This window comes from Cervus canadensis, chromosome 5 (genome assembly GCF_019320065.1).
Source record: "Cervus canadensis isolate Bull #8, Minnesota chromosome 5, ASM1932006v1, whole genome shotgun sequence".
NCBI classification, from domain to species: Eukaryota; Metazoa; Chordata; class Mammalia; order Artiodactyla; family Cervidae; genus Cervus; species Cervus canadensis.
In genome coordinates this window covers 9,993,216-10,020,207 of record NC_057390.1, presented here as the reverse complement: position 1 = coordinate 10,020,207, position 26,992 = coordinate 9,993,216, and the positions used below count along the sequence as shown (strand labels likewise).

Here is a 26,992-nt window from a genome sequence, read left to right as displayed (position 1 = left end):
GTTCAAACTCCACAACACAGTCTGCACAGGGCCTGCATCATTGGCCACTCTCTCTAGGGCAGCTACAGGGAACTTCTGCCCCTTGTTCTGATTCTGCTCCCCCTAATCCAGGGGCCTCTTCCCCCTTCTGTACCCTCTCTGGGCCAACCTTGACTCACCCTTCAGGTGTCTCTGTGAACAGCTTTTCTTCCTGTCCACCTGCCTTGATCCCTTCTGTCTGGGTTAGGTGCCCCTACACTGTGCTCTCTTAGCACTCCGTCACCAAGCGTCTAGTTATTTACCTCTGTGGAGTCTGAGTGAACAGGCATGGCATCTGCCTTGTTTTTTGTACCTCTAAGCACGTGGCTCACGTCCTAGAGACAGTAAATGCTTACTAACTAGTAGTTGAATGAATGAGTGACATTTGTTGACATCTGTGCTAAGAACTTTTGGCTCCCTCCTCTGCTTTCTACATAGAGAGGGCATCTCAGGCCCTTTAAGGGTGATTCCAGGTGAGTGGCAAGACCAGAGGACTGGGGTACAGACGAAGAGGGCAGGTGATGTTAGGAGAACATTCTACAAGGTTGTAAGCAGGAGCAGTTTCAGAGTTGAAGCAAAGTTCAGGCTTCCTTTTCCATCAGGTACAGAGTGAGAAAGCATCTCTGCCTGTGTGTGGAGAACCATTCAGGGCTTTTGAAAAGGTACTGATCTGGTCTGACACAACTAAGCTGACCTACTTCTCCTGCCCCTCTTTCTGCCTTTTCCCGATCATGGCAGGAATATTTCCAGAGCGTATGTGGCTCATAAGAACATTCTGGCAAGTTCAGCTCAGGTCTGCTGAGTTGAGATCAGAGGCAGCTTGGATCTGGAGTTCGCTTTCAGAGTTCAGGGAAGGCTCCAATGTCTAGTTTTTGAGTAATCCTAAAGCCCCTCCGCGGGCTGCCTGGCTCCCAGCCCACATCCTCCTCCTTCCCTCCTCCCCTCCACTCAGGCAGAGCCAAACTCGAGAGACACTGGGATTCTGGGTAAAGTGTTTGCTCACAGTGAGGGAGTCCCCCCGACCCCACCCATCCAACCCTCCCTTCAGGCAAGGTCAGTATCAGCAAAAAGCCAGCTGCACTCCCCTCCCGGGAACCCTAAAGAGACAAACTGAATAAAAATCTATTTTATTAACAGCCTGACCTACCAGCATTGATCACGTTAGAAATGACGCCCACATGCACGCTCACCACCACGCACAGAGGGACCAGGCTCAGCGGAGCTCAAAAAGCTGTTTAAATCTGTCCAGCGGTGATTCCTTCTCTAAGGGCCCAAAACATCCCCCCAAATTAATAACCCCCAGAAAGCAGTGCTGGGGAAAATTCCTTGCGGATTTGAGATTTTCACTCTGTTAATCTCCTAACTCAATAAAGCAAGCACTCTCCCAACAAATTAAATACTTTATTAAAGGGTGCCCTCCCCCAATCTCTTTGATGTGGGTACAGACCTGCAACCCTCTCAGGGTCTGAGTGTCCATGGGAGGGGTTGTTCCTGCCTCCTATCATTTTCTCCTGTTATTCCAAGGAGGCCCAGAACCCACTGGGATTTGCTGGTTCTTAGATTCTGGAAACTTCCGAGACCTTTGGCTTCCCTGAGTAGACTGCACAGCCTGTCAGCTGAGGGCAATTCTTACCATTCTCTGGTGGGGGTGACAGGCCCCCAGACAGGCCCCCATGCACCTCTCCTGCTGCAGTCTGCCAGGAGGAGGCTCTGGTACAGCTGTCCAGGCCAAGGCGGACTGGCTGGCCAGCAACCAAATCTTGTCTCTGACCTTTGCAGAAGCTGCTGCTCAGACCTCCAAGAGTCAGCTGCAAACCAGCCAGGGTGAGCTGGAGAGATGGTTAAAGGGGGAGAAGTTTTCCCTGGTGGCTCAGACGGTAAAGAATCTGCCTGCAATGTGGGAGATACAGGTTTGATCTTTGGGTCGAGAAGATCCCCTGGAGAAGGGAACGGCAAGAAGGGTGGAGAAAGGAGCTCGAGATGAGGAGGGCTGAGTGGCTCTCCCCTGAATGCTTCCTTCTTCAAAAATGACCCTCAAGATGCTACGCTTTCCATCAGCCTGGCACTGGGTTCCGCTGTTAAACTTCCTCCAGCCTCCAGTTTCCTCTCACTGTGGGTTCGAGGAGCTGCTCGGGTTAGACTGGGGGCCCTTCCTGGGTCTCTTCAAATACTGTCCTTGGAAAGCTGCCTGCGGAGAAACACCCACACCCATTGCAGACGGCAATGCCAGGCCCCTTTATGTTTTATCTGGGGTCTTCTTCCAGAAACATCATTATCTACAGTTTATCACTTTCATTTCAGGGTCTATAGTGTGCAAGGCTCTGTGGATCCACATTCACATTAGAAATCTATGGCAACAGCCATGTGTCTGAGGGCCTGAGGCCTTCTCAGCAAAGGTTCTGTGTGTGTGCGTGACAGGCACTCATGGGGGGCCTGGTCCTGGCAGTTATTGCCAGGGGTTCTGAACGCACACCTTGCCCAGGATGGGGGGAAGTCACGCTCTTCCTACTGGGCATTGAAGAAGACCTTTCTCAACTTTTGTTCTCTCAACATGCCCCGCTTTGGACAAGAAAGGCATTTGCCCAGGGAGTTATAAGCCCTTCAGAGGCATTAAGCCACAGTAGCCCACACTGGGCCCTGGGCATTTGAAATGTCCTCCCCTCACTTATCAGCCCCGGATGGATGTCCTGGGCACTGTGGCTGTCCCTGTTTATCTCTCACACTGTCAAATTCCCTCCAGACTTAAGTCCTCCCATGGAAATCAGAACAGAATCCCTAAAAGTTGAAGAAAGGGGAGAGAGGTGGCTGGGAAAATGGGGAAAATGTGACAAAGTGCATCAACACTCGAGTTGGAGACTCAGACAGCCCTGGACTGGCATCCAGACTTGGCTACCTGCGTGCTGTGACTCTTGCATTGATTTGACTATTAATCTCACTATCCTCAACTATGAAATGAGGATAATAAAATTTCCTGCCTCCCCAGGGTCATTGTGCAGATTGAATGAGAGGAGCCTGTGAATTGTTAGCATGCAGTAAGGGCTCCTTGAATGGGCTGATAAGAAGAGGCTCCATACTTTCCGGACAGGGATTGGGCCCAGCCATGAGGCTAGGAATTCATTCTTCTGAGGCCTGCAGGAATTTGCTAGTCACTCAATGGCCTCTTTTTCCTCCCAGGAAAGACTGGAGTAGGGGGTTGGGGGGAAGCATGGGAATGTCAAAATCTGCTCCTCGTTCTATAGAACAACCATTGAGGTGGGTGAGTTTGGTAGGTGAGGATGGGGCCCAGGCGCTGACTGGGGCAGCTGCCAGCTTCTGGGGGCTGTGGTGGCCCCCAGGCAGCGCCACCTTGGGCACAGCTGGCAGTAAGTCCAGGCATTCTCAACGGGGGCAATATCAGTCCCAGGGGGGCGAAAATGCATTCTCAGGAGAGCAAAAAAGTTTAAAATATTGTTTTGGGGGCTGCAAAGCTCAACCCTCCCTGAAAAAAATATAATTTCTTAGCACTGCATTTCTCTCATTAGAAAAAAAAAATTTAATTCTATTTGAACAAAGTTAATTTTAATTACCAATTTGGGTGTGGGGGCATTAGTACAAACAAGTTGGAGAACGTTGTTATATTCTGTCTTCCAGACTCTCAACTTCTGTCCCAGGGTCCCTCCTCTTCTCCCCAGCCCTTCCTGCTGCCCCTTCCTGTATCCTGCCTTCTCCCTGGGCCGTAGGCAGCATTTGGCATTGCTAATTGGTCTAGTTCAGAGGCCTCTGTGCCCCAGGCACCCAGCATGGCCAGCACTATTCCTTACCCTGATTCTCCGCTGGCTCCCATGACTTCACCGCGTGGTCCCCTCCAGCTGTCTGGCGCTCCTCTCTCTCTTATCGCCCCTGCACACAGCTCCTCTGATCCCCACATGCGCCTCTATGGCTCCACTCTGCTTGTCCTGCCGCAGACTCTACCAACGCCCACTGGGGCACCCGACTGGATTTTTCCCGGGACACATTCTCCTTCCTCCAGGCAGCACTTGCATCTATCCCAGCCTGCTCGGTGCTTTCCCTTTCACAACATTTAGTTTGGCATGAAAGGACATATGCCCTTGTGTTATTCTCTCATAGTTTCATGGGTGTCTGTTATACTTTCTCACCTGGATTTTCATTTCTCCAAGAATGAGACAGTCATAAATTTCTGTTTGCTCCTTAGTGGTCCAAACCAATTCTGGACACCAAGGAAAGGCAGGTAAGTGGGTCTCTGGGGGCCAGGAAGTGCCCCGGCAGGACTCAAGGTCCGAAGTGCCATTGGTCAGCTCAGCCTGGGCCCAGGCAGACCGCCGTGGGAAGCCCCCCCTGCTGCCCTCCAGAGAGGGACTCACCTGGCCGACTCCTTCCACTCCATCTGGTCTCCGTCATGCTGCAGAGTGTCCATCTCTGTGAAGAGGGTGGGGTTGGGAGCCTCATCTTCCTCCCCCAGGATGTCCTGGAGCTGCTCAGCAGCTGGAGACCCTGCAAAAGGAGGGCAGCGAGCTCTGCTGAGTGCCCGGTGGGAGGTGGAGGCCCTTGAACTGGAGCAGGAGCCAAGGGCAAGGGAAAAGTATTTCCTATTCAGTAAGACTAAGTCCACCTTCTGGGTGAAGCTAGAGTTGGATGTGGGTGGGATATTCTCCCAGATAAAAGAGATGAGAGGATTTAGTCTGTATTCAGAGTCCAGGGACTTGTAGCTGACACTAAAGAAAGATGGAAAATGGCCAAAGCCAGGGCAGCAGCAAGGATAGGGATCAGAATAGATAAGTGAGGTGAGAAAAACGCTGTCCCAACTTCAGAATAACGGAGGGATCCCTTTTCCACTGGGCCCCAGACAGTCACCTCCCACACTGGCCTTAAAGGGGCGATCAGCCCTGTGAAAGGATGTGCTTGCACCAGCATGCCATGTGGGCCCACCTTCTTCACGGGCAAGATGACAGTCTGTCCCTGAACTCCCAGTCTGCTTTCCAACTGCCCAGGGGTGTTGCCTCCTGGGGGTCTCTCAGGCACCTCAGGTCAGCATTCAAACACAGAACACGTACCCTTCCCCAGACATACTTCTCCGGTCTTCCCTGCCTCCTCCTCGCCCATGCTCCCTCCCTTCCTTCTTTCTCTTACTTAATATTTAAGAAATGTCTATTGTGTGTCAGGCATTGGTCTAGGTGCAAGGAAAAAAAGCTGTGAAGGAGGCCCATATATCCTTTATCTCTTGAGCCTCTCCAGTGGCAGATACAGACAATAAACAAGTAAACAAATCTATAAACAGTCATTTCAGGCAGTGATAAGTGTTCTGAAAAAAAGAAAAGACCATGAAGCTACATTACATAGCAAGATCAAGAAAGGCCTCTCTAAGAAGGGTATATTTGACCTGTGACTTGAAAAATGAGAACAAGCCACTTCTACAAGAGCTGAAAGTCCGCCTAAGGTCTGAGGTGGAGCGTGCCGGCCCGTGTACAGAGCATGGTGAACCAGAGCCAGAGACAGATGATGTGACATCACAAGCATGACTGTCTACCAACTGCATAGGTAGACACCCTGGATCATTCTCACCTCACCTCCTTCTCTCACCTCCACTCCCACATTAAAAGTTTTCGAGAATCCTTTTCTTCCTCACCAATTCCATTGCCTCTGCCCTGGTTCAGTCTCTCACTGACTCTCTTTTCTTGTTGCTGTTCAATTGCTCAGTCGTGTCTGACTCTTCCTGACCCAAGGACTGCAGCACACCAGGCTTCCCTGTCCTTTACCAACTCCTGGAGCTTGCTCAAACTCATGTCCATTAAGTCAGTGATGCCATCCAATCATCTCATCCTTGGCCACCCCCTTCTCTTCCTGCCCTCAATCTTTCTTGTCATCAGGGTGTTTTCTAAAGAGTCTCTTTAGTCTCTTTGCATCAGATGGCCAAAGTACTGGAGGTTCAGCTTCAGCACCAGTCCTTCCAATGAATATTCAGGGCTGATTTCCTTAAGGATTGACTGTTTGATCTCCTTGTAGTCCAAAGGACTCTCAAGAGTCTTCTCCAGCACCACATTTCAAAAGCATCAGTTCTTTGGCACTCAGCCTTCTTTATGATCCAACTCTCACATCTGTATACAACTACTGGAAAAACTGTATCTTTGACTATACGGACCTTTGTAGGCAAAGTAATGTCTCTGCTTTTGACTGTCTTTGGGCTTCATCAAGTCTTCCTCTCCCTTCAAGCTTCTCTGTTTCCTCAGTTTATCATCCCCTTTGGCCCTCACTTATTTCTCCATTGACTCCCAATAGTCAATAATTTTAGCTACTGTTTCATCACAGACTCTACCCTCTTACTCTTTGACTCCCCAGTAACACCAGACAGTTGATGCCCAAACAAGAACTAACTGGCCCAGTCTCTACCTCTGCAGGTGCGTCCTGGGGTGCAGGGAGAGGCAGTGTGGTACACTATAGTACGGTGGATGCAAGGCGCCCGCTAGGTTTTCAATTTAGCTAGATGTCAGTGTGAATCTCAGAGGTGCTACTTACTCATGAGTGAATTCAGTCTGAGCGAACAAGGTTGTTGTCCCAATAAATCAGATAAGGAGAATAATACACAAGACACAGGGCCTGGAATATAACAGGTGCTAATTCCCCTTGCCACCAGCGCTAGCACCCAGGCTCATGAGCCCCTCTGCATAAAACCACCCGGCTGTACAAATGAGGGTTTCCACTGTTATCAGGCCTCAGAAGTACAGCCGCTTCCATTCATTCTTGTCAGTGTCCTTTCCCATGTCCCTCTAAGCAATCCTCCTGATGCATCTCCTACCCCACTTCACCAAGAACATAAGGCCTCCAGGCATGAAATCCATCAACTTCCTCCCTTCTAGTCCTTCGGTGTCCTTACCATTGCTGCAGTCTATCTCTGAACAAAAGAATTCTTCCTCTAGCCTATCTCTGGCCCTATCTATTCCCTTCTACTGAATTCTTATTTCTTCAATCGGTCTTTCCTTACCTGGGTCTTCAACTTCTCTCCTCCACCCTTTTTCTATCAGCCTGTAAACGGCTCTTCCTACCTGATCCTGTTCTCTTTTTCCCTTCTCTCCCCTGAACTTCTTGAAGAGATGTTTAACACTCACTGTCTCTGCTTCCTTCTTACCAATCACTTCCCAACATGCTGCAACTGGTTCATCCCCACCACACTAAAGATGTTGACCAAGGCAGAGATTTTTAACTGGCAGCATAAAGATGTGTTTAATTCAGCTCTCATAGATTATAATAGTTTTTTTCATTATTGCTAACATAAAGAATTATGAGATTTCATGTAAAAATCCAGACTTCTGAACTTTCTTGAAAATTCAGATACTCTGATGACAGTGCCCGTATTTCTACTTGGCAACAATCAGTTAGAGCTCAGTGATGGATAAGCATATGCATTTTAGTTTGCACAGTCCCCACTACTCCCTACTGTGTACCCTGCTAATCTCATTTATGCTAAGCACCCAAGTTATAACTCTGTTCTCAGGTCTCTCTTGTTGTCTTATTCTCAACTCAGTAAGTCAATAAAATAAAATAATCAACAGCACTGTGAAGCTATGGTCTGGCTTATCTCTCTGGAATATCAGTGGTGCTGACTGCTTCCTCTGAACTGAAATGCTCTTGGTTGTTTTAAGGCAGCACTTTCTAGATATCTTTTCCTATCTCTTTGAGGACTCCTCAATGTCTTTGCCTGGCACCTCTTGTATGTTTCACTTAAATCTTGATCTTCCTCCGGATTCCTCCTTGACCTTCTTGTCTCCCCTCTTTCTACACTCTTCCTGGACCATCTCATGTTCTTTCTGGCATCATCCTATAACCGTGTCTCTAGGTCCTAACTGTACTGAGCATTTCCAACTGCCAACTGTACTGCTCCATCTCAAGTCAGCCTCAACATATTCAAAGTAGCTCCGCCTCTCCTCTTCTGTCACCCCAGCCTTATCCTCCTGTGTTTTCATTAATAGTGTCCCTAGCTATCCAGCCATCTAGAGGAGAAATTTGGGGCTCACTCTTGAAGCCTCCTTCTCTCTCATCGTCCATGTCTAATCAGATACTAACTTCTTTCACTCACTTCCTGACTATTTTTTTGGCTGTCTTCCCTTTTCCCACCATTGCCACCACCTTTATTCAGGTTTTTATTGTCTCACATTCCTGTCATCACAATAGTCACCTACTTCTCCCATTGTCTCTGGTTGTCCCATCCATCCTATGCCCTAGATAGCAGCAGAGTTAGCTTTAAAGACATTTCAAACCTGCTCCCTTGGCAAACTCCTGGGAGTCATGGTATTCTGGGGGGCAGCACCATAAAATATTGTGCATATGAGTTAGAAATAATTTTACTAGCAGAAAATACTACCCATTTATCTGTATATACCTTAAAGGACTGCATTTACTTAAATGATTTTTTACTTCTGAATTTTTCTACTACTTTAAACTTACATCCTTTTTATTGATTACTGATACTTGTTGGCAGGCATCAAAAGTTTACAGAAATTTTATAGAAGGAAATATAACAGTCGAACAAATAGCCTTATTTTTTCCTTAAATTGGGAGAAGACTAGGGCTGCTTTCTTCTGAGTAGGTAAACCAGTTCTCCATGGGGTGAGAGTTCAAGTACTACTCTCTTCAAATGTATATTTGGTCATGTTACTCTTCAGGTGAAAAATATTCAATAGCTCTCTAGGATCTAAAGCCTAGGGTCTATGACATGGCTTAAGAAATCCCTCATGATCTGGCCCTAATCTGTCTGGGTAGGTTCTGTCACGTCCCTTGTCCAGACACCCCAGCCGCCCTGGACGCTGTATATTCTAACTTCAGCTGCCCTTGCTTGACCCCACATGCCCTGGATTCCAGCCACATAAGACCACACACAGTTCTCCGAGGAGAGCACGTGACTCCTTGGACCTTTTGTGCCTACCATTCCCTAAATCTTTAATCCCCCTCCCCCTTCAAGGCCAAATGAGAAGGCAGATAAGCAGAGCTGGTATGAGGTGATGAGACAGGACGAAGAGCAGGAGGCCTGAGCCAGCTCTGTCTGAGGCGTTACCTGTTCCCCGGAAGAGCTGAGCGCTGGGGTCTCCGGATGTGGACACGGCCTCTGGCCCCAGCCTGTTTCTGCTGCGGCCACCCTGGCTGCTGCCGCTGGCTTGTTCCTTTTCCCGACCAGCAGGGCTCAACAAACTCACTTTTGTTTCCAGTTAAGCACCAGGGGAGGTGAGGGGAGAGGAGAAGAGGGAGAGGGAAAGAGAGGGAAAGGGAGAGAGAGGGAGGGACAGGGAGAGAGAGAAGGAATATGTGAAAGACTGGGGAAGTGGGGAGAGCGTTATGTGGGAAGATGTAGTAAATGTGAGAGGAGAGTGCATTAAAGATACTCCGAGTATAAGAGAAGTGTGTGTGTGTGTGTGTGTGTGTGTGTGTGTGTGAGAGAGAGAGAGAGAGAGAGAGAGTGAGCAGTGAGCAAGAGAGGAAAGACTCAGGTTCTCAGATGCACTGGGGAGAGAAGGTCTTGGTGGTGGCCGAGGCAGAACCTCTCGCAGGCAGCCAGGTCTCCACAGTAGCAGGGGGTGGCACCTGCAGGCGCTGAGAGGCCTGGCAGGACTGCCCTTTTGCCCCCTCCCCCATGAGCCCTTCCCGCCAAGCCTGGGGGCCCTAGGGGAGCCCAGACACCTCTCCTCAGGCCCCTTTATAAAGGCAGAGGTAGGATTTTCCTTGAGACTCCCTGGAGCCGCCTTAGGGCCTTGGCCGCAGGTGAGCTGTCTGGAGCAGGTCCTGGCCCGGCCTCTCTCAGTCATCCAGCCCCAGGGTGGAGGTGGGGTGGTGTGAAGAGAGGTGCTATGGGGTCTCAAGTTTCACAGCAACTGTCCTTGGTCAATAACGTCCCCTGAAGCTGATTTCTCCCCTTTCCCAACTTCACAACCCAACTCCTGATCCTTTCCACCTAAGTCTGCTTCTAAGACAAAATGCCAAATATCACTTGGTGGGTGTTTTCTGAGAACCCATGGACAGGGGAACTGGTCACTTCAGGGTAAGTGGTGAACCCCCCTGGGGAATTATTTTGCTCTGCTGAGAAACTCCTAATCTCCTGGGTTCAGTTCAACAAGTACTTACTGAGTACTTAGAATGTGCCAAGGTTGATTAGAGGTCATGAGTGGCTGCTGCTCCAAGAAGCTCTGAACCCTGAATTTGCCAAGTCTCAGAGCTGGGAGAGAGCTGAGCGATGGTTGAATCCAAATGCTTCACGGATGAGGAGTCTGAGAACTGGTTTATAGCACAGAAGCCCAACTGGGCCCCCAGTTAGGGGGGCCAAGAGGAGAGCGGTTGCTGACACCCTCACCCCGCACTGCAACCCCCACCCCCTGCCTCTGCCACTGGCTCCCTTACCCCATCTTCAGGCCTGAGACTCAAAGATCAAGTGTGCCCACTTTAAACCTGAGAACATAGCAGCAGAGGCTCAGGGCGTGTGGTTAGGTTGGACACCCCAAGCAAATGCCGCCACCAAGGAGCTCCTGCTTTGGCGGGCTCCTTAGCAGGGCAGGGCGGTGAGGAGACAGGCCCTAAAGGCTCTCAGGCCACTGTTTGTACTGCACTGTGGCTGACGTCAGCCCATTTCCTTCTGAACACCACTGGGCATACCTTGCACCCCACACTGAGTCAGGGGCTGTGTCTGATCTCGAAACCCCAGAGGAACACCCAAAGAGAGATCACCAAGGATGCCAGAGGTTTCTCTTTATTCGCATGGTGCTTTAAGAGCTCAGACCTGGGTTTAACTCCCGACTCTGATTATTACTGGCAGTGGGATCTTGGCAAAGCATTAAACAGCCTGAGCCTTAGTTTCTCCATCTATGAAGTGAGAATAGTCACCCCTGCTTTACTGGGTTGTGGTGACCATCAAATGAGATGATGTATGCGACATGATTGGCACAGTGCTTGGCATATGCCAGTCACCCAGTAAACATTGCTATGATTGATGTTGCAAAAAGGTCTGACATTTTCCTCCCCCATAACAGCTCTTTTAAACATTCCAAGAGCTCAATCCTTCTCAGCTTCTGAACACTACTACTCCCATGCTACCCCTCTCCATCTCCCTTCCCTCGGGTCCACAGAAACCTAGTGATGTGCTGGGTTCGCACCTCAAGGTTTCACTGCATCTCTAATGCACTCCAGGTCCCACACGCAAGTTCATCCGCAAGTAAGAGAGGCTGCAGATAAGGGCCCCTCTGGTTGAGAGCTCACAGCAACAGTCACACAGCGATGGCCCAAGTGGACTAAACCAGCAGTTTCTGGGAGAAATCTAACCTTGGCAGGACCAAGCTTGAGGAAACACACAAAAAGAAGCAAACAGAATTGTGCTTTTACTGGCGGCAGGGAGAGGGGCACCAGTCTAGTCATTACTTGAGCAAAGCACAAAATCCCCTGGATTGCAACTGGACTGCAACCTGCAGGTATTCAACTCCTAGAAGACCCAGGAGGTGTTTAAGGCCACCAGGAAGTCAGTGTGAGGGCCTGGGGTCCTCAGCTCAGAGTCTTCTCAGAGGCACTCTCTCCCAGGCTCCAGATGAGTCACTGGACACCGAGCTTGGTGAGGTCAGGGTCTGTCTTGCTTACGTTGTGCTACTGGCCCCAGAAAAGGGTTCACAGCATGGACATTCAATAAACATTTGCTAGGTGAATGAGTTTCACTGCTTAACACTCATGAGTATATCAGCAGGGACCAGCCTCAGCGGAAAGAAGCCGTGAACAAGGAAATGGAGCTAGGTATGCTTTTTCCAGTGGTCATGTATGGGTGTGAGATTTGGACCAGAAAGAAGTCTGAGCACCGAAGAATTGATGCTTTCGAACTGTGGTGTTGGAGAAGACTCTTGAGAGTCCCTTGGACAGCAAGGAGATCAAACCAATCAATCTGAAAGGAAATTAACCCTGACTATTCACTGGAAGGACTGATGCTGAAGCTCCAATACTTTGGCCACCTGATGCAAAGAGCTGACTCATTAGAAAAGACCCTGATGCTGGGAAAGATTGAAGGTGGGAGGAGAAGGGGATGACAGAGGAAGAGATGGTTGGATGGCATCACCAACTCAATGAACATGGATTTGAGCAAGCTCTGGGAGTTGGTGATGGACAGGGAAGCCTGGTGTGCTGTGGTCCATGGGGTCACAAAGAGTCGGACACGACTGAGCAACTGAACAACAACAACAAAGGGGATCAAGAACAGTTCAAGGCCCCCAAGTTCTGAGGAGTGGGAGAGACAGAACCGAGGGCTCCAAAGTCAGGCCTGCACTCATCTGAGGTGGTCTTCAAGAGAGGACAGGAAGGCCCCAAGTCCTCATTTCATGGACAGTAGGGTTGTTTGTTTTTTTCTTTTTTCCCTAGAAAGCAGTCCGTAAACTCAAAATGTGCTCTCTGGGAAGGCAGAGAAGAGAATCTGCAAACCCGTAGTGTTTATGGGAATCGTCCCGTCAGTAGCCTCAGGTCATCTGCTGGCCCACACGCTCCCTCGCCCAAGGGATGATGCTCTGGTGGCTGTGTTTCTGGAGTACTTAAACTGTGCCTCTAGGTCATGGTTAATTGAACCAGGAACAGTTGATTGGACACCTGGCTCAAGCCTGGAAATTTTGAATTTGGTTTCTGAGATAGCTGGGTGTTTCCTAATGGAAGGAGCATATAAACTGAGAGCTGAAGGCATGGAGAGGCAGTAAACGCTACACACATCGAGAAATAAAGCAGACTTGGAGAAGAAGCAGGGGAGGCCATGAGTCCCAAAGAGGGGACTGAGAGGGTATTCCTCCTCCTGCTGAGCCTGGTTGGCTGTTCTTTGGGGGCTGTGAGAAACTCCTTTATTCATGTAGGACAGACTTTCACTCTCCCTCACTCCCTCCTTGCTCAAGACAGCTCAAGTAGGTTTCTGATTGTTGTTGTTTAGTCGCTAAGTCGTGTCTGACTCTTTCAAGACCCCATGGACTGTAACCCACCAGGCTCCTTTGTCCATGGGATTTCCCAGGCAAGAATACTGGAGTGGGTTGCATTTCCTTCTCCAGGAGGTTCTGATACTTGTAATCAAATTACTTTTAAAATCATGAGTCCCCCTTATACGAAATTCTAGGGCATGGAGATTTTCTTCTGTATTCCTTCTCAAAAACTGCAAGTTTAGGAGTTACAAAAGAATGTCAAGTCTAGCTAAAGGGCTAAGCTTAGAGGAGACAGACTTTGTGTTTAGTTAATACATTGTGTGTGTTTGTGTGTGTGTGTGTGTGTGCTCAGTCACTCAGGTGTATCCAACTCTGTGTGTCTTTGGCTGTGCAAAAATGGGTGGTGAGCTAAGGTGGGGCAGAGGGAAACTGATGTGACCAAAAGGTGAGTGAGGGGAGTGAGTTGTATGTACTGAGAGGGAGGGGAGAGGCTGGGGGTGGAGGTGGCTGAAGAGAATCAGGAGATGTGATGAGACGGGTGAGGGGAAGTGGGGGTGAGGTGGGAGTTGCCAAAAATATGGTAGAGAAAAGTAGCCAGTAGGAAATTTTAAGGGACAAGGGGATTTTTAAGAAAGGGAATATTTAGTGAGTGAAGTGAAAGTTCCTCAGCCGTGTCCAACCTTTTGCGACCCCATGGACTATACAGTCCAAGGAATTCTCCAGGCCAGAATACTGGAGTGGGTAGCCTTTCCCTTCTCCAGGGGAATCTTCCCAACCCAGGGATCAAACCTAGGTCTTCCACATTGCAGGTGGATTCTTTACCAGCTGAGCCAGAAAGGAAGCCCAAATATTTAGTATCTCTCTTTAAAAACTGTATCTCTGCAAGGTAAAAAGGCTCCATGGTTTTGAACCTCAAGAAAGCCTGCTCCTCACTTATATGTGGTATGTGACCAATGTGGGGGAGACCAAAAGAGGACTGAACCCCATTCCTGAGCTGTAGCTTGCCTGGAGGTGAGAACAGAGAACAGGTACAAGAAGTGAGACACAGTGAGACTGTGAGCCCAGCATGCAGGTCTTGTAGCAGGAGTGATACTGGGACTGGACGCCTCTGGAAATTCACAGAAGTTTAGGCAGAGGTGAGGACACTAACTCTCAAGGAATAAGGTAAATCCAAGTAACACATGTGTTATAATAACTTTGTATATATATATAATTTTTTTTTTTTTGCTGCACAGGCTTTCTCTGGTTGCAGTGAGCAGGGCCGACTCTCTAGCTGCAGTGCGCGGGTTTCTCATTGCGAAGGCTTCTCCGGTTGTGGAGCACAGGCTCTAGGGCACTTGGGTTTCGGTAGCTGTGGCATGTGAGCACGGTAGTTGTAGCTCTCGGGCTCTGGAGCACAGGCGTAATAGCTGTGGCACATGGGTTTAGTTGCTCCATGGCATGCGGGATCTTCCCTGATCAGGGATGGAACCCATGTCACTCACATTGGCAGGTGGATTATTTACCACTGAGCCACCAGGAAAGCCCTAATGACTTTATATTTATCAGAACTTTAATCGGTTCACTTGCAAACTTGAGCTTTCAACCTTAATTTCCCCTTAAGTTGTAAACGTCATAACTCAGGATTCTCTTCCAATAAGTGTTTTTGTTTGTCTGAATGTTGTATATGTTGGTAACTCCAGGAAATAAGAGAAATAAAAGAAATCCAATTGCCTTTGTTCCTGTGTTGGAAACAAAGCCTGTCTCAGCAGTCCCTTAGAGGAGGAGGTGTCTTAGAGATAAATTTGTTCTCTGTCCCAACCCTCACACCTCATCAGAAATGGGAAAAACCATATGAAATCCATTTTTGGTCCTAAAGCCTTGAAGTCACATGGGGCTCAAACACCTGGTGAGAAAACAGCCACTTTCTCTCCTACTGCTCATCTTGGTGGTTTTGATCTTTCAGTGACTCTAGAGTTGTTCAGCGTTCAGCAAGTAGAAGAAGACCTTAATACTTTTTCACACCCCTCCCGCCAGAAGGCTCTCATAAGCTTCTCAGTACCAGTGAGAACAGCCAAACTAGGTGTCTACTCATACAGGAAAAAAGATCTGGGCTCCTTGCTTTTAAATTGGGTTAACACAAATCAACTGAAGTAACATATGTCAAGTGCCTGTAATGTTCCATGCGCCGTGTGAAGTACTTTGCGTCTGTTTTTATTTTACCTAGGAGCTCACAGCTCGGTGTGACCGACATCCTGATTTTCTTTGAACTGACCGCCTTTAGTACTGACAGTTCCATGTCCCTTGTCCTGGGAAAGCCCTCTATCCCAGCAAACTGCAACAGTCCGTCACCCTACAACAGTCTTCCACTCTACAGATGAAGACGCTGAGACCCCAGTCCCTACACACCAGGTTGGGCTTGGCCTGTCTCCTTTCTCTTTGATCTGGGCTCCAGTTCTTAGCACCAGCCAAGAAGAGCCAAAGAGCAGTCATATTTCTACAGCTGCTCTTCACCCCCTTGCTCCTAGTAGCTTCTCCAGAGGCTCTCTGAGCCAGAGAATGCATTCTTTCCAGGGAAGGAAGCATGGCTCTTACTGATGCTCACCATAGCGTGATGGTTCTATTCCCTGTATATGTTCTGCTAGAGTCAAACCTGGAGGAAGGGGTGGCCAAAATAATATTCATATTGGAGGAAGGGGTGGAGGTGGGACAAATAATCCTATGCTGTGGCATATTATATTATGGGGTAACTACTATCTACCTATCCCTTTCATCATAACGTAGTTTGGCTGCTTGAAAAAAATATAATTCTTAGCCTATGTCCAACTGGTCATGACTGACTGGTGATGACTTACACAGGGCAGAAGTGTAGTAGAAGAGACACACATGGGTTTTGGAGCCTACTGATGTTTTCAACTTCTAGCTTCACTGATTCCTGCTGTACCACACTACATCTCTTCAAACCCTGATTTCCCAATCTGAAGATGAGGATAATAATATCTCCTTTTTATTAATGTGACACATTTAGTTAACAAAATTATAATGAAATACCATTTCACGGTATAAATCTCTTTCACACACATCATCTGGCTGGATTCCTGTTGTTGTTTTGTGAGGCAGGAACTAAAGGAGTCACCTGTCAATGCTTCAGCTACACAGCCTGCTTTATGCTCAGGCCTAGCTATGTCTAGCCCCCGTGCCCGGTCCACCCCCTGACCCCATTCTGAACAATTCCTCTCTTCTGTAAAGCTAGGTCCTCTTCGACTTTGTGGCCAGCTGAAATGCCTGCCTGGGCTGTCTGAATGGATTCACAGAATAGACAAGGCTCTCAGAGAGGAAAAACACATCTGGTTGTTGCCCTGAAGCAAAGAAAAGTGGCAGATTCAGTCTATTATCTAGATGATGCAGTACAATGATTTGGGACTTTTGTTTTCCTTTCCTCAGGTCACTGTCAGTCACTGTCCCAGGGATCTCACAGAGTAGGGTTTATATTTGTATCACACACACAATGCCCCCTTTGATTTAGAAGAAGTGGAGGACAGAGGAGTGGACCTCTACCACCCCTAAGAGAATGGCTGGAACAAGTTCAGCTGCCATGGGTGAAAACTCACTGTGACTGTTGACTTTGCTTTCAGGCTTTGTAGTCCCCTTAAATCAAGAATGTCTGGAACTGGGGCCTGGAAAGTATTCTTAGAGGTAGGTGGGTTCTATCAGAATTTTTAAAGTTCTTGTTTCCATTTTGAAGATAATCTTTAAAAGATTTATTAGCTATAAGGATAAAACTTAAGTTATAATAAAAATTGTAAGATATTTTATGGAAAAAAGCCTTAATGAATTAACATACTATTTCTCAAACTGGGATTTTTATGGTCCCTTGGGGCTCTACAAATATACAAATGCATTTTCATGAGTCTACAGTAAGTTATTTTCCCTTTGAGAGAAGTTCTTACTTTACCCAAGCTTGAAAGACATGGCCTGAAATTTCCTGTCTTCCTATGCCTTCCCACTGTCTCCCCTGTTCCACAGCCACGCCTTGTGCCGTGCCTGGGAATAGCAGGCTTAAAGGGAATGAACTGAATGTGCAAATGTACCAAAGGATTCTCCTTTCTCTCCCCTTTGGTTTCCAGTTAAAACCAGTGTCCCCTTAACTCAACCAGAAACCACCCAAACAACACAAAATACACCATTCACGACCACTTCTGTGAAGTACCGTGTTGCATCAATAAATATCATTTGCAGAGAGTACCAGCTCTAACCCACTTTCCTCTTTCCTGACTGAGGAAGGACCCAGCAGACTCCACTTTTAAAGGGTGACTGCATCCCTGAATGTGGTGGGGTGACAGGGAAATGCTCCAGGGAGTGAGTAGGAGGTATCCAGACCCAACCTGGGGAGCAGGCTTCCTATCAGGCTTGCCCTCCTTTGGCTCTCGGATATGCCAACCCCCGCATATGCGTGTGTGCACATGCCTGTGTAGCATGTTTGTGTGTATGCGTATCAGAGCTCATTTCTTACACTAGACACCGCCAAAGGACTCCCATTAACCCATCTCCCACATAGGCACAGAAGCCACAGGCCTTGGTAGACCTGGTGCCAATAACCGCAGTTGTTCAGCGCAGTGCTGGGATGGGGTGACTCAGATGGTCTTTGCCAGCGTGTATGTCACAGTCTCCTACAGGAATGTTAAGAGGCTGCTACTGCCTGACAGTCCTTTGAAGGTTCAAATGGTAAAATAACTCATTTTGCTTTGTTCAAGACCGTGGAAATGTGTAGTAGAAACCAATTAGAGGCTATTTATTTCACAGATTTGGGATGTGCTGCAGGTGAAATCATATCTCTAGAAACAGGGAAGACACAAAATGATAAAATGTCACAGCAGCTGTGCCCTAGTCTTTCCACTCCTCTTAAGATTGATATTTTTATTTCCACAGGAAGGAACAAAAGACTGCTTTTTAAACAAGCCCAGAACTGATTCCTGCAGCAGCAGAGGCATGCCTCAGGGACTCTGCTGACCTGGGAGAAAGCCTCCAGGACTCTGGAAACTGTGGTGCAGGGCGCCCAGACAATTCCAGACCATTCCTTCAAGCTCAGGTGAAGAGAGAGGGTGGAGGTAATGCAACAAAGAATTCGATTTACTGAGCACAACACTTCACACCAGTCACGTTTGTTATTGGTTCTTAGGGCGGCTGGAAATTTGCCCTTAGGAATTTAGAAACAGGAAATAATTCTGAGAATTAAACCATGAAATCAAGGTGGAATGCGCCAGAGCGGAGGTCTCAAAGTTACCAGCGATGACAGGGGCTCAGCCTGACTGAAGGGGCTCTCTGAGCAGGGGCTGGTCTGCTGTGGCGGCAGAGAGAGCGGCCTGAGGCCTGAGCCACGTGGGGCGCTCCTCACATTCTGCTGAGAGTCCCCCTCCCCTGCCTCGCCCTGTCTGGACCCCCCAGAATGTTCCCCAAAACTCACGTGTCTTGCTGACATGGTCCACACTGCTGCCCGCGCTGGCCAGCCCCTGCTGTGGCTTGTCTGGCCGCAAGCCCCAGCGGACCTTTTGCAGGCCTGGAAGATGTCCCTTCTGGTCTCTTTTCCTGTGAGGGTAACTGGGAACGGAAAGCCCGATGTGAATGGAACGGCAGTCTGTGGGCACAGAATAAAAGAGAGGGTAGACAGAGTTACCGAAAGCTGGCATTTCTCCTTAATATCCTCCAGTTACAAAGAGCTGAGGCCACCGGAAAAGATCAAAAGACATGGGATTCCTGGACGGGGCCACTGGGCTTGACAGAATTCCAATTCTGAACCAACTCAGCGGTTGCTGGAAGGGGGTACCTTTGGGCCTATAGTTGGAATTCTTTCAGAAGGAGCAGAACTCCCATCTCCCCATTCTTGCTAGTCCAGAGCAGCAATAACTACATATGATTTATGACACATGGGCCAGGAGAGAGGCCTTCAGCAGGTCACAGATTTAGTCCAAAATGCCAAGTCTCAGCTTTGATTGTTAATGGGGAAACCGTATGCATTTCCATCAAGGCCATTTTTACTAACAACCAAGGACCATGTGAACTACTACTTATCAGAGAAGCGAGTTATTAAGGATTTCTCAAAAACGATTTCATAAGCTAGAATTTTCAAGAGCTAGCAAGGACCCTAATTCAGAATTCCACTGAGAAGCCTGACTGCTCTATAAAGGCACCACTAAATCTTTGCTCAAAGAGGCAGCTGCAATCCCCTCAGCTCTCCAGAAAGACCTTCTTCTCATCCAGAAAGATGAGATCAGGTTCTCATCTATATTGTCTTCAGTTGGTCAACAATTTTTAAAATAATTAATAGCTTTTTAGTACAATTTTAGATTTACAGAATAATTGAGCAGATAGTACATTAAGTTCCATGTACCTACTTCAACCATACTGCCACCTCCACAGTTTTCCCTATTATTATTTTTAAATTGGGATACGATTGACATATAATATTATATTAATTTAAGGTGTATAATATGATTTGATATATGTATATCTGCAAAATGACAACCACAACAATAAGTTCAGTCAACATCCATCATCACACAAAGTTATGAATTTTTTTCTTGGGATGAGAACTTTCAAAATTTAGTGTCTTAGCAACTTTCAAGCATATGATACGGTATTATTAACTATAGCCACCATACTGTACATCCTAAAGGAGATCAGTCCAGGGTGTTCTTTGGAAGGACTGATGTTGAAGCTGAAACTCCAATACTTTGGCCACCTGATGCGAAGAGCTGACTCATTGGAAAAGACCCTGATGCTGGGAAAGATTGAGGGCAGGAGAAGAAGGAGACGACAGAGGATGAGATGGTTGGATGGCATCACCGACTCAATGGACATGGGTTTGGGTGGATTCCGGGAGCTGCTGATGGACAGGGAGGCCTGGCGTGCTGCAATTCATGGGGTCGCAAAGAGTCGGAGATGACTAAGCAACTGAACTGAACTGAACTGAACTGTACATTACATTCAGTTATCTTATAACTAAAAGTTTGTGTTCTTTGACCACCTTCAGCCAATTCTCCACCTTCCACCCCCTGCCTCTGGTAAGCACCAACCTGTACTCTATATCTTTGGATTTTTAGATTCCACATGTGAGATTATACAGTATTTGTCTCTCTGTCTGACTTATCTCACATAGCATAATGCTTTCAAGGTCCATTCATGTTGCAAATGGCAAGATTTCTGTCTTTTTTAATAGCTGAATAATGTTCATGTGTATATCACATTTTTTTAAACATTCAATTGCTGATGGACACTTAAGCTATTTCCGTGTCTTGACTATTATAAATAATGCTGCAATGAACATGAGAGTACAGATATATTTTCAAGATAATGATTTCATTTCCTTTGAATATATATCCAGAAGTAGAATTGCTGGATCATACAGTAGTTCTGTTACTAATTTTTTGAGGAATCTCCATACTGTTCTCCACAGTGTCTGTACCAATTTGCATTCTAACCAGTGGTGCAAAATGGTTTCCTTTTCTCCAAACCCTTGCCAGCATTTGTTATCCCTTGTCTTAGATATAGCCATCCTAACAGTTGGGAGGTGATATATCTTTGTGGTTTTAGTTTGCATTTCCCTGATCATTAATGGTGTTGAACACGTTTTCATGTATCTGTTGATTGTTTGTATGTTTTCTTTGGAATGAATTCTATTCAGTTCTTCTTCCCATTTAAAAAAATTATTTATTTAGTTAGTCATTTTTGGCTGCACCAGGTCTTCATCACTGCACACAGGCTTTCTCTGTTTGTGGTGAGCAGGGGCTACTCTTCTTTGCAGTGTGCGGGCTTCTCATTGCAGCGGTTTCTCTTGTTGTGTACTACGGGCTCAACAGTTGTGGTGCACAGGTTTAGTTGCTCCACGGCATCTTCCGGGATCTTCCCGGACCAGGGATCAAACCAGTATCCCCTGCATTGCAAGGCCGTCCCTTAACCATTGGACCACCAGGGAAGTCCTTCTTCCCATTTTTTAAAGGCATACTCCTTTTTTTTTTTTGTAATTGAGTTTTATAAGATCTTTATATATTTTAGATTTAACCCCGTATCAGATATATGATTTGCAAATATTTTCTCCTACTCCATAGTTTGACTTTTTGTTTTGTTGACAGTTCCTTTGCTATGCAGAAGCTTTTTAACTTGATGGAGTTTAACTCATCTTTTATTTTGTTGCTTTTGCTTTTAACATCAAATTTAAAAAGTCATTGCCGAAAATGATATCAAGGAGCGCACCCCTTATGTTTTCTTATAAGAATTTTATGGTTTCATGTTCTACATTCAAGTCTTCACGCCATTTTGAATTGACTTTTCTATATGTTGTAAGATAAGAGTCCAGTTTCATTCTTTTATGTGTAGCTGTTTAGTTTTTCTGACATCATCTATTGAAGAGACTATCTTTCCCCATTGTATATTTTGGTTCCTGTGTTGTAAATTAATTGACTATATACATGTGGGCTTATTTCCAGGCTCCCTATTGATCTTTGTTGATCTATATGTCTGTTTTTATGCCAATATCATATTGAATACTATAGCTTTGTAATATAGTTTGAAATCAGGAAGTGTGATCTTCAAGCTTTGTTCTTCTTGCTCAAGATTGTGTTGGTTATCTAAGGTCCTTTATAGTTTCATATGAATTTGTGAATTTTTAAAAAATATATCTATGGGGAAAAGTGTCACTGAAATTTTGATTGGGATTCCATTGAATCTGTAGATTGTTTCAGATAATATGGACATTTTAACAATATTAATTCTTCCAACCCATGAGCATGGGATATCTTTCCATGTATTTGTGTTGTCTTCAGTTTCTCCCATCAGTGTTTTATAGTTTTCAGTGTACAGGTCTTTAATCTCCCCGGTTAAATTCATTTTTAGGTTTTGACACAATTGTAAATGAAACTATTTTCTTAATTTCTCTTTTTGACAGTTCATTGTTAGTATAGAGAAATGCAACTGATTTTTTGTATATTGATTTGGTATCCTGAAATCTTAGTTTTTTTAGTTCTAACAGTTTGGTAGAATTTGGGGGGTTTTCTATTTATAATATCATGCCATCTGCAAATACAGTTTTACTTCTTCCTTTCAAATTTTAAAATTTCTTCTTCTTATCTTTTCTTTCTCTTGCTTAATTGCTCTGGCTGGGACTTCCAGTACCAGATGCTTGGGCATCACTGACTGTGCATGTCGCGGTGAAACCACATGAAGCTGAACCTTGAAGAAACATGTCTAAACCTTTTAGAGACATGTTGGGTGTCCAATCTGCTGAGCAGATTCTGTGTGTGCCTACTCTGGCTGGTGCATTCCTAGGCACTGGAGAGTAAGGTTACCTGGATGTTAGTGTCCAGATCTCTTTAGAATTCCTGCTCACCCCACCACATCCTTGCTTGCTCTTCTGGATCCTCAGTCTCCCTTGGGTTAATGGGGTTAATAAGAAACGTGAGGTAGACGTTTTTATGAAGTGCAGCCTCACTTCCTAGTGAACCAGTATCAGAATGTCTGATGCTTTTCCTTCCTTCTGTCCCCCACCCTAAGCCTGAGCAAAGCTAGAATTTGAGGTAAGCCACGAATACCAATATTTAGAGGTAAGCAGTTCTACTCTAGGTGGCGCTGATGATAAAGAACCCACCTGCCAATGCAGGAGACAAAGACACAGGTTTGATCCCTGGGTTGGAAAGATCCCCTGGAGAAGGAAATGGCAACCCACTTCAGTATTCTTGCCTGGAGAATCCCATGGAGAGAGGAAATTGGCGGGCTGTAGTCCATGGGGTCGCACAGAGTTGTACACAACTGAAGTGACTTAGTAGGCGGGCAGCCAGTTCTACTCTAAAGGTTTAGCATTCTTGATTCTTTCAATGCTGAGATTGTATTCTTTGCCCTGAGGCCAGGAATGGAGACAGGAAGCAGCAGATGTATCAGAAAGGTCTTTACCCAGTGTTAGCTGCCCTGCGTTCTCCCTGGCTTGTTCTTCCTTTCTGTGTGACCTTGCTCATCTGGGCCTCAGTGTTCCCATGGATACTGCAGGAATAAAAATTCTCTACTAACTAGGCATGGTTTTTGAGAAGGCAGAATAGAATGGTGAATGGGAACAGGGTTATGAGAACTGTGCAAAGAGCATCTTTTTTAAAAAAATCAGGGGAGATGGCTGTCAGGGACATGTTTTCTTTTTGCCCTGGATCTAACTAGTCTTATTTTTTCTACTATAACCATCAGAGTGTGGCTGTTCAGCTGGTGAACTGTAGGGAATCACTAACCCACTCCAAAGCTTCTTTCTTTGTTCTGTACGACCTGTTCTCTCCCTGTGAACATCTTGTAGTTTGGTTCAGGACAGTGCCAGCTTCTTACCACATTCTTCTCCATCAACAGCCCCAGAGCGGTGCTACATGTTCCTCAGCTCAGGGAGCATCAAGTTGGACAGGAAGATTGCTATCTCCTTCCAAAAAGGTTGGGGTAGTGCCTCTTTATAAATTCTGTGGCTGCTTTTCTGTAGAATATAGGATACTTAGGGTCTCTGGGTAAGGAATTCTGGAGCAACAAAAATATCACCACTCAATACCCTCTTTCACTGGTTTTAAATGAGCTGCTATTTTTAAAATCTATAAAATGTTGATATTTGGCATTTAGTATGATTTGTAGAGCTTATAAAATCGAGTTCAATTTTATATTGGGGAAGCTATGCCATAATCCTAGCAAAATCCAAGTTACCGGTCTCCAACCTGACCACATGGTCCCTTTAAGATATGGTTAAACTAGTCCCACAAGATCTAGGGTAGACACTGTGGGTGGGTCAGGGGAAAGGGATAAGCTCTGTAGTTTCCCCCAACTGAAAGGGCTGTTATAAAGACATCCAAGGAAAGTCTAGACCCTCTGAGAATTTGCATCAATTTCTCACGGTGACCTTACTTACCTTCCTGATCCTGACATCGCCTCCTGTAGTTAGCGGGGTCCAGCTTCCCTACCCCAGCCTCTTCCTCCTCCACCTTCATAACTATAAATAGAAGATGAACACAACCTCAAAATGTACACAACATAAAAAGGTAGAATTTCAAGGAGAAATGGTCAAATTCATACCACAGCGAAAGACCTTAGTGCAGATGAAAAAAATTAAGACAAAAGAACATATAAACAAATTGAGGAACCTCAAATACATGTGTGTTGGGGAAAGTGAAAGGGAAAGTCTCTCAGTTGTGTCCGACTCTTTGTGACCCCATGGACTACATAGTCTATGAAATTCTCCAGGCCAAAATACTGGAGTGGGTAGCCTTTCCCTTTTCTAGGGGATCTTCTCAACCCAGGAATCAAACTGGGGTCTCCTGCATTGCAGGCAAATTCTTTACCAACTGAGCTATCAAGGAAGCCATATGTTGGGGAATATTCCGTTTGTACTTGAAAAATGAGGTATGCTTTTTCGAGTACAAATGGAATATTTACAAAGAGCACACAAAGAGAGCACATAAACTAGGTCTTGAGAAGGCTTAATAAATTTTAAAGAATCTGTATCATACTTCTATAGTATTAATAAGATAACAAAAACAACCCCCCCAAAACTATACATATTATCTGTGGATTCTGCATTCATGAATTCCACAAATCATGAATTTGAATCTATCATGCACTAGCAACTATTTACATAACATTTACATTGTATTTATAACTTTTTACTTAGTATTTACATTGTTAGATGTTATAAGTAATCTAGAGATGATTTAAAGCATACAGGAAAATGGTTTATATACAAATACTATGCTATTTCATATAAGCATCACAGATTTTGGTATGGAGGAGGTGAGCCTGAAATAAATCCTCCACAGATACCGAAGAATGACTGTATATATAAACATTTATTTATAAATGTATATATAATAAATGTATTATACTTACATATATATGGAAACTAAAATAACCTCTAATGATGGATTTTATAGAAAATCACAATGGAAATTATTTCATATTTAGACATGAACAATCACAACTTGAAACTTGTGGAGTGTAATATACTTAGAGTGAGAAAGAAGGAAGAAAGGAAAGAAAGAGGGAGAGAGCAGAGTAGAAGGAAAATAAATATGATAAACATTTAACCAAAGAATCTACAAGAAGAATAAGAGAGAAAAGAAAGCAGAATGTTAATATAAAAGATGAAAGCAAAAATTATGAAATAGAAAACAATCAAGCATATAGATGGTTAATAAATCTGAAGGCAATTATTTGAAAAGATTATTAAAATAGGCAAATCATGCAAGACTAATCAAGAATAATATTCATAAGTAAACATAATTTGGAATGAAAAGGGATGTAACTACAAATATAGTAGAGAATTTAAAAATTACAAGTGAATGCCTTGAAAAATTTCATGCCAACATATTTAACTTAGATAATAATAACAACTACTGTTACAGTATGCTAGGCACTGTTTTAAATGCTCTGCTCTGCATATATGAATTACTTGAATTTTTGCTATGAAATAAGTAACATTATTGTTCCCATTTTACAGAAGAGGAAACTAAGGAACAGAGAGCCTAACTGACTGCTTAAATGGGGGAACAGGGATTCAAACCCAGACTGTCTGCAACAGTTTCTGGAACTATAGTTCTTAGACACAAGGCTAATAAATAGATAAGATTAGAAAAATTGATTAGAAAAATAATGTAAATAATCAAATAACTTTAAAGAATTAGGAAACCTGAATTAACCAGTAACCATTAATTGAAAGGGCTTCTCTGGTGGCTCAGTGGTAAACAATCTGCCTGCCAATGCAGGAGATGTGAGTTTGATCCCTGGTTGGAAAGATTCCCTGGAGAAGAAAATGGCTACCCACTCCAGTATTCTTGCCTGCGAAATCCCATGGACAGAGGAGCCTGGCAGGTTATAGTCTAAGGGGTCACAAAAGAGTCAAACATGACTTAGTGACTAAACAATAACAATACTAATTGAAATGGTTATGCTGCCTTTTGAAAAGCATTATTGAAAAGCATTATTGAAACTGCTTTGTACAGTTTACAAAGCTTACCTGCTTTGTACAGATAGAAAAGGATCATCATATTATTTATTCTATTTAAGTAATTTTATCTACTTTTTTTCTAGTTTTATTGTTTGAAAATTTTCTGTAGTTAGGAGAAAAATAAACACCAGAAGAAGAGAGTTTATTTTTAATGCTTTACCTGAACCATCAAGTATTACATAGTCTTTAACTTATATAAAATTGCTCTCAAACTAGGGAAAGGGGAGTTGGAGGCCGTCAATATATCTGAAGACCAGGATAAAGGATGTGGCTGCAAACAGGAAGGTTGGTTGGAAATCTTCGTAAGACTAAGTTAAATCCTCAGATCTCTCCCCTAAGTTCAGTGTCCTAGAATGGTTCCCCTACCCCAGAAGATGGAAAGGTTAGCTCAGAAGGCCCTCGAGTAACTGAGAGCAAGAAGGAGTGATTTCACTCGGGGTAAAAAAAGATTTAATTAAAGATCATTAGCCACTCAGCCCTCTGACTACTTGACTCCTAGAACACTAATGAAGATTACACACTCCAGAGAGGAGGTTGGAGGACTTAAAGATTCTGCCATTCTGGAGTTCTACAAAATGGTAAGGACCCAACTGCCACCCAATTGCCCATCTTTAGTCTATCATTCAAGAACTCCAGGCTGTCAAACATTTGTTTAGTAGTTCTACTCCAAATTATGATGGCCAGCCGAATCACCAGAATGGCACAGACCAAAACAAACAGGAAAAGACAAAGTCCAAGTAAACAGGAACACTGCAAGCAGCCAAAGAACCATTAAAAAAACCATACAATTAGCATATTCAAGTGGACTAGAGAGAAACATCATATCCCTGACAAAATGAAAAGCAGAATGCAACAAATCTGGAACTTTTAAAGAATAAGAAAGCAGCAGTGCAGGGAGGAACAAGTGTGTCTTAGGTCAGGCTCTGGACACAATGCCTCCAAGGGAATCCTTGCATGCATGCGTGCTCAGTCACTTCAGTCATGTCCAACTCTCTGCGTCCCCATGGATCATGGCCCACCAGGCTCCTCCGTCCATGGGATTCTCCAAGCAAGAATACTGGAGTGGGTTGCCATTTCCTTCTCC

The 26,992-nt window shown here is 45.3% G+C and overlaps 1 protein-coding gene across 2 annotated transcripts in view; it reads right to left on the bottom strand.

Annotated features, from left to right (window-relative positions):
• Positions 1-26,992, bottom strand: part of SLC4A5 (solute carrier family 4 member 5) — a 126,290-nt gene that overhangs the window by 61,046 nt on the left and 38,252 nt on the right. For both annotated transcript variants that reach the window (XM_043468135.1, XM_043468136.1), the window contains exons 2-4: positions 23,818-23,898; positions 18,364-18,534; positions 4,380-4,509 (exon numbers count right to left, since the gene is read on the bottom strand). In XM_043468135.1, the coding sequence (XP_043324070.1) occupies positions 4,380-4,509; positions 18,364-18,534; positions 23,818-23,896 (380 nt within the window). In that variant the 5' untranslated portion in view covers positions 23,897-23,898. The remainder of the gene's footprint in view (positions 1-4,379; positions 4,510-18,363; positions 18,535-23,817; positions 23,899-26,992) is intronic.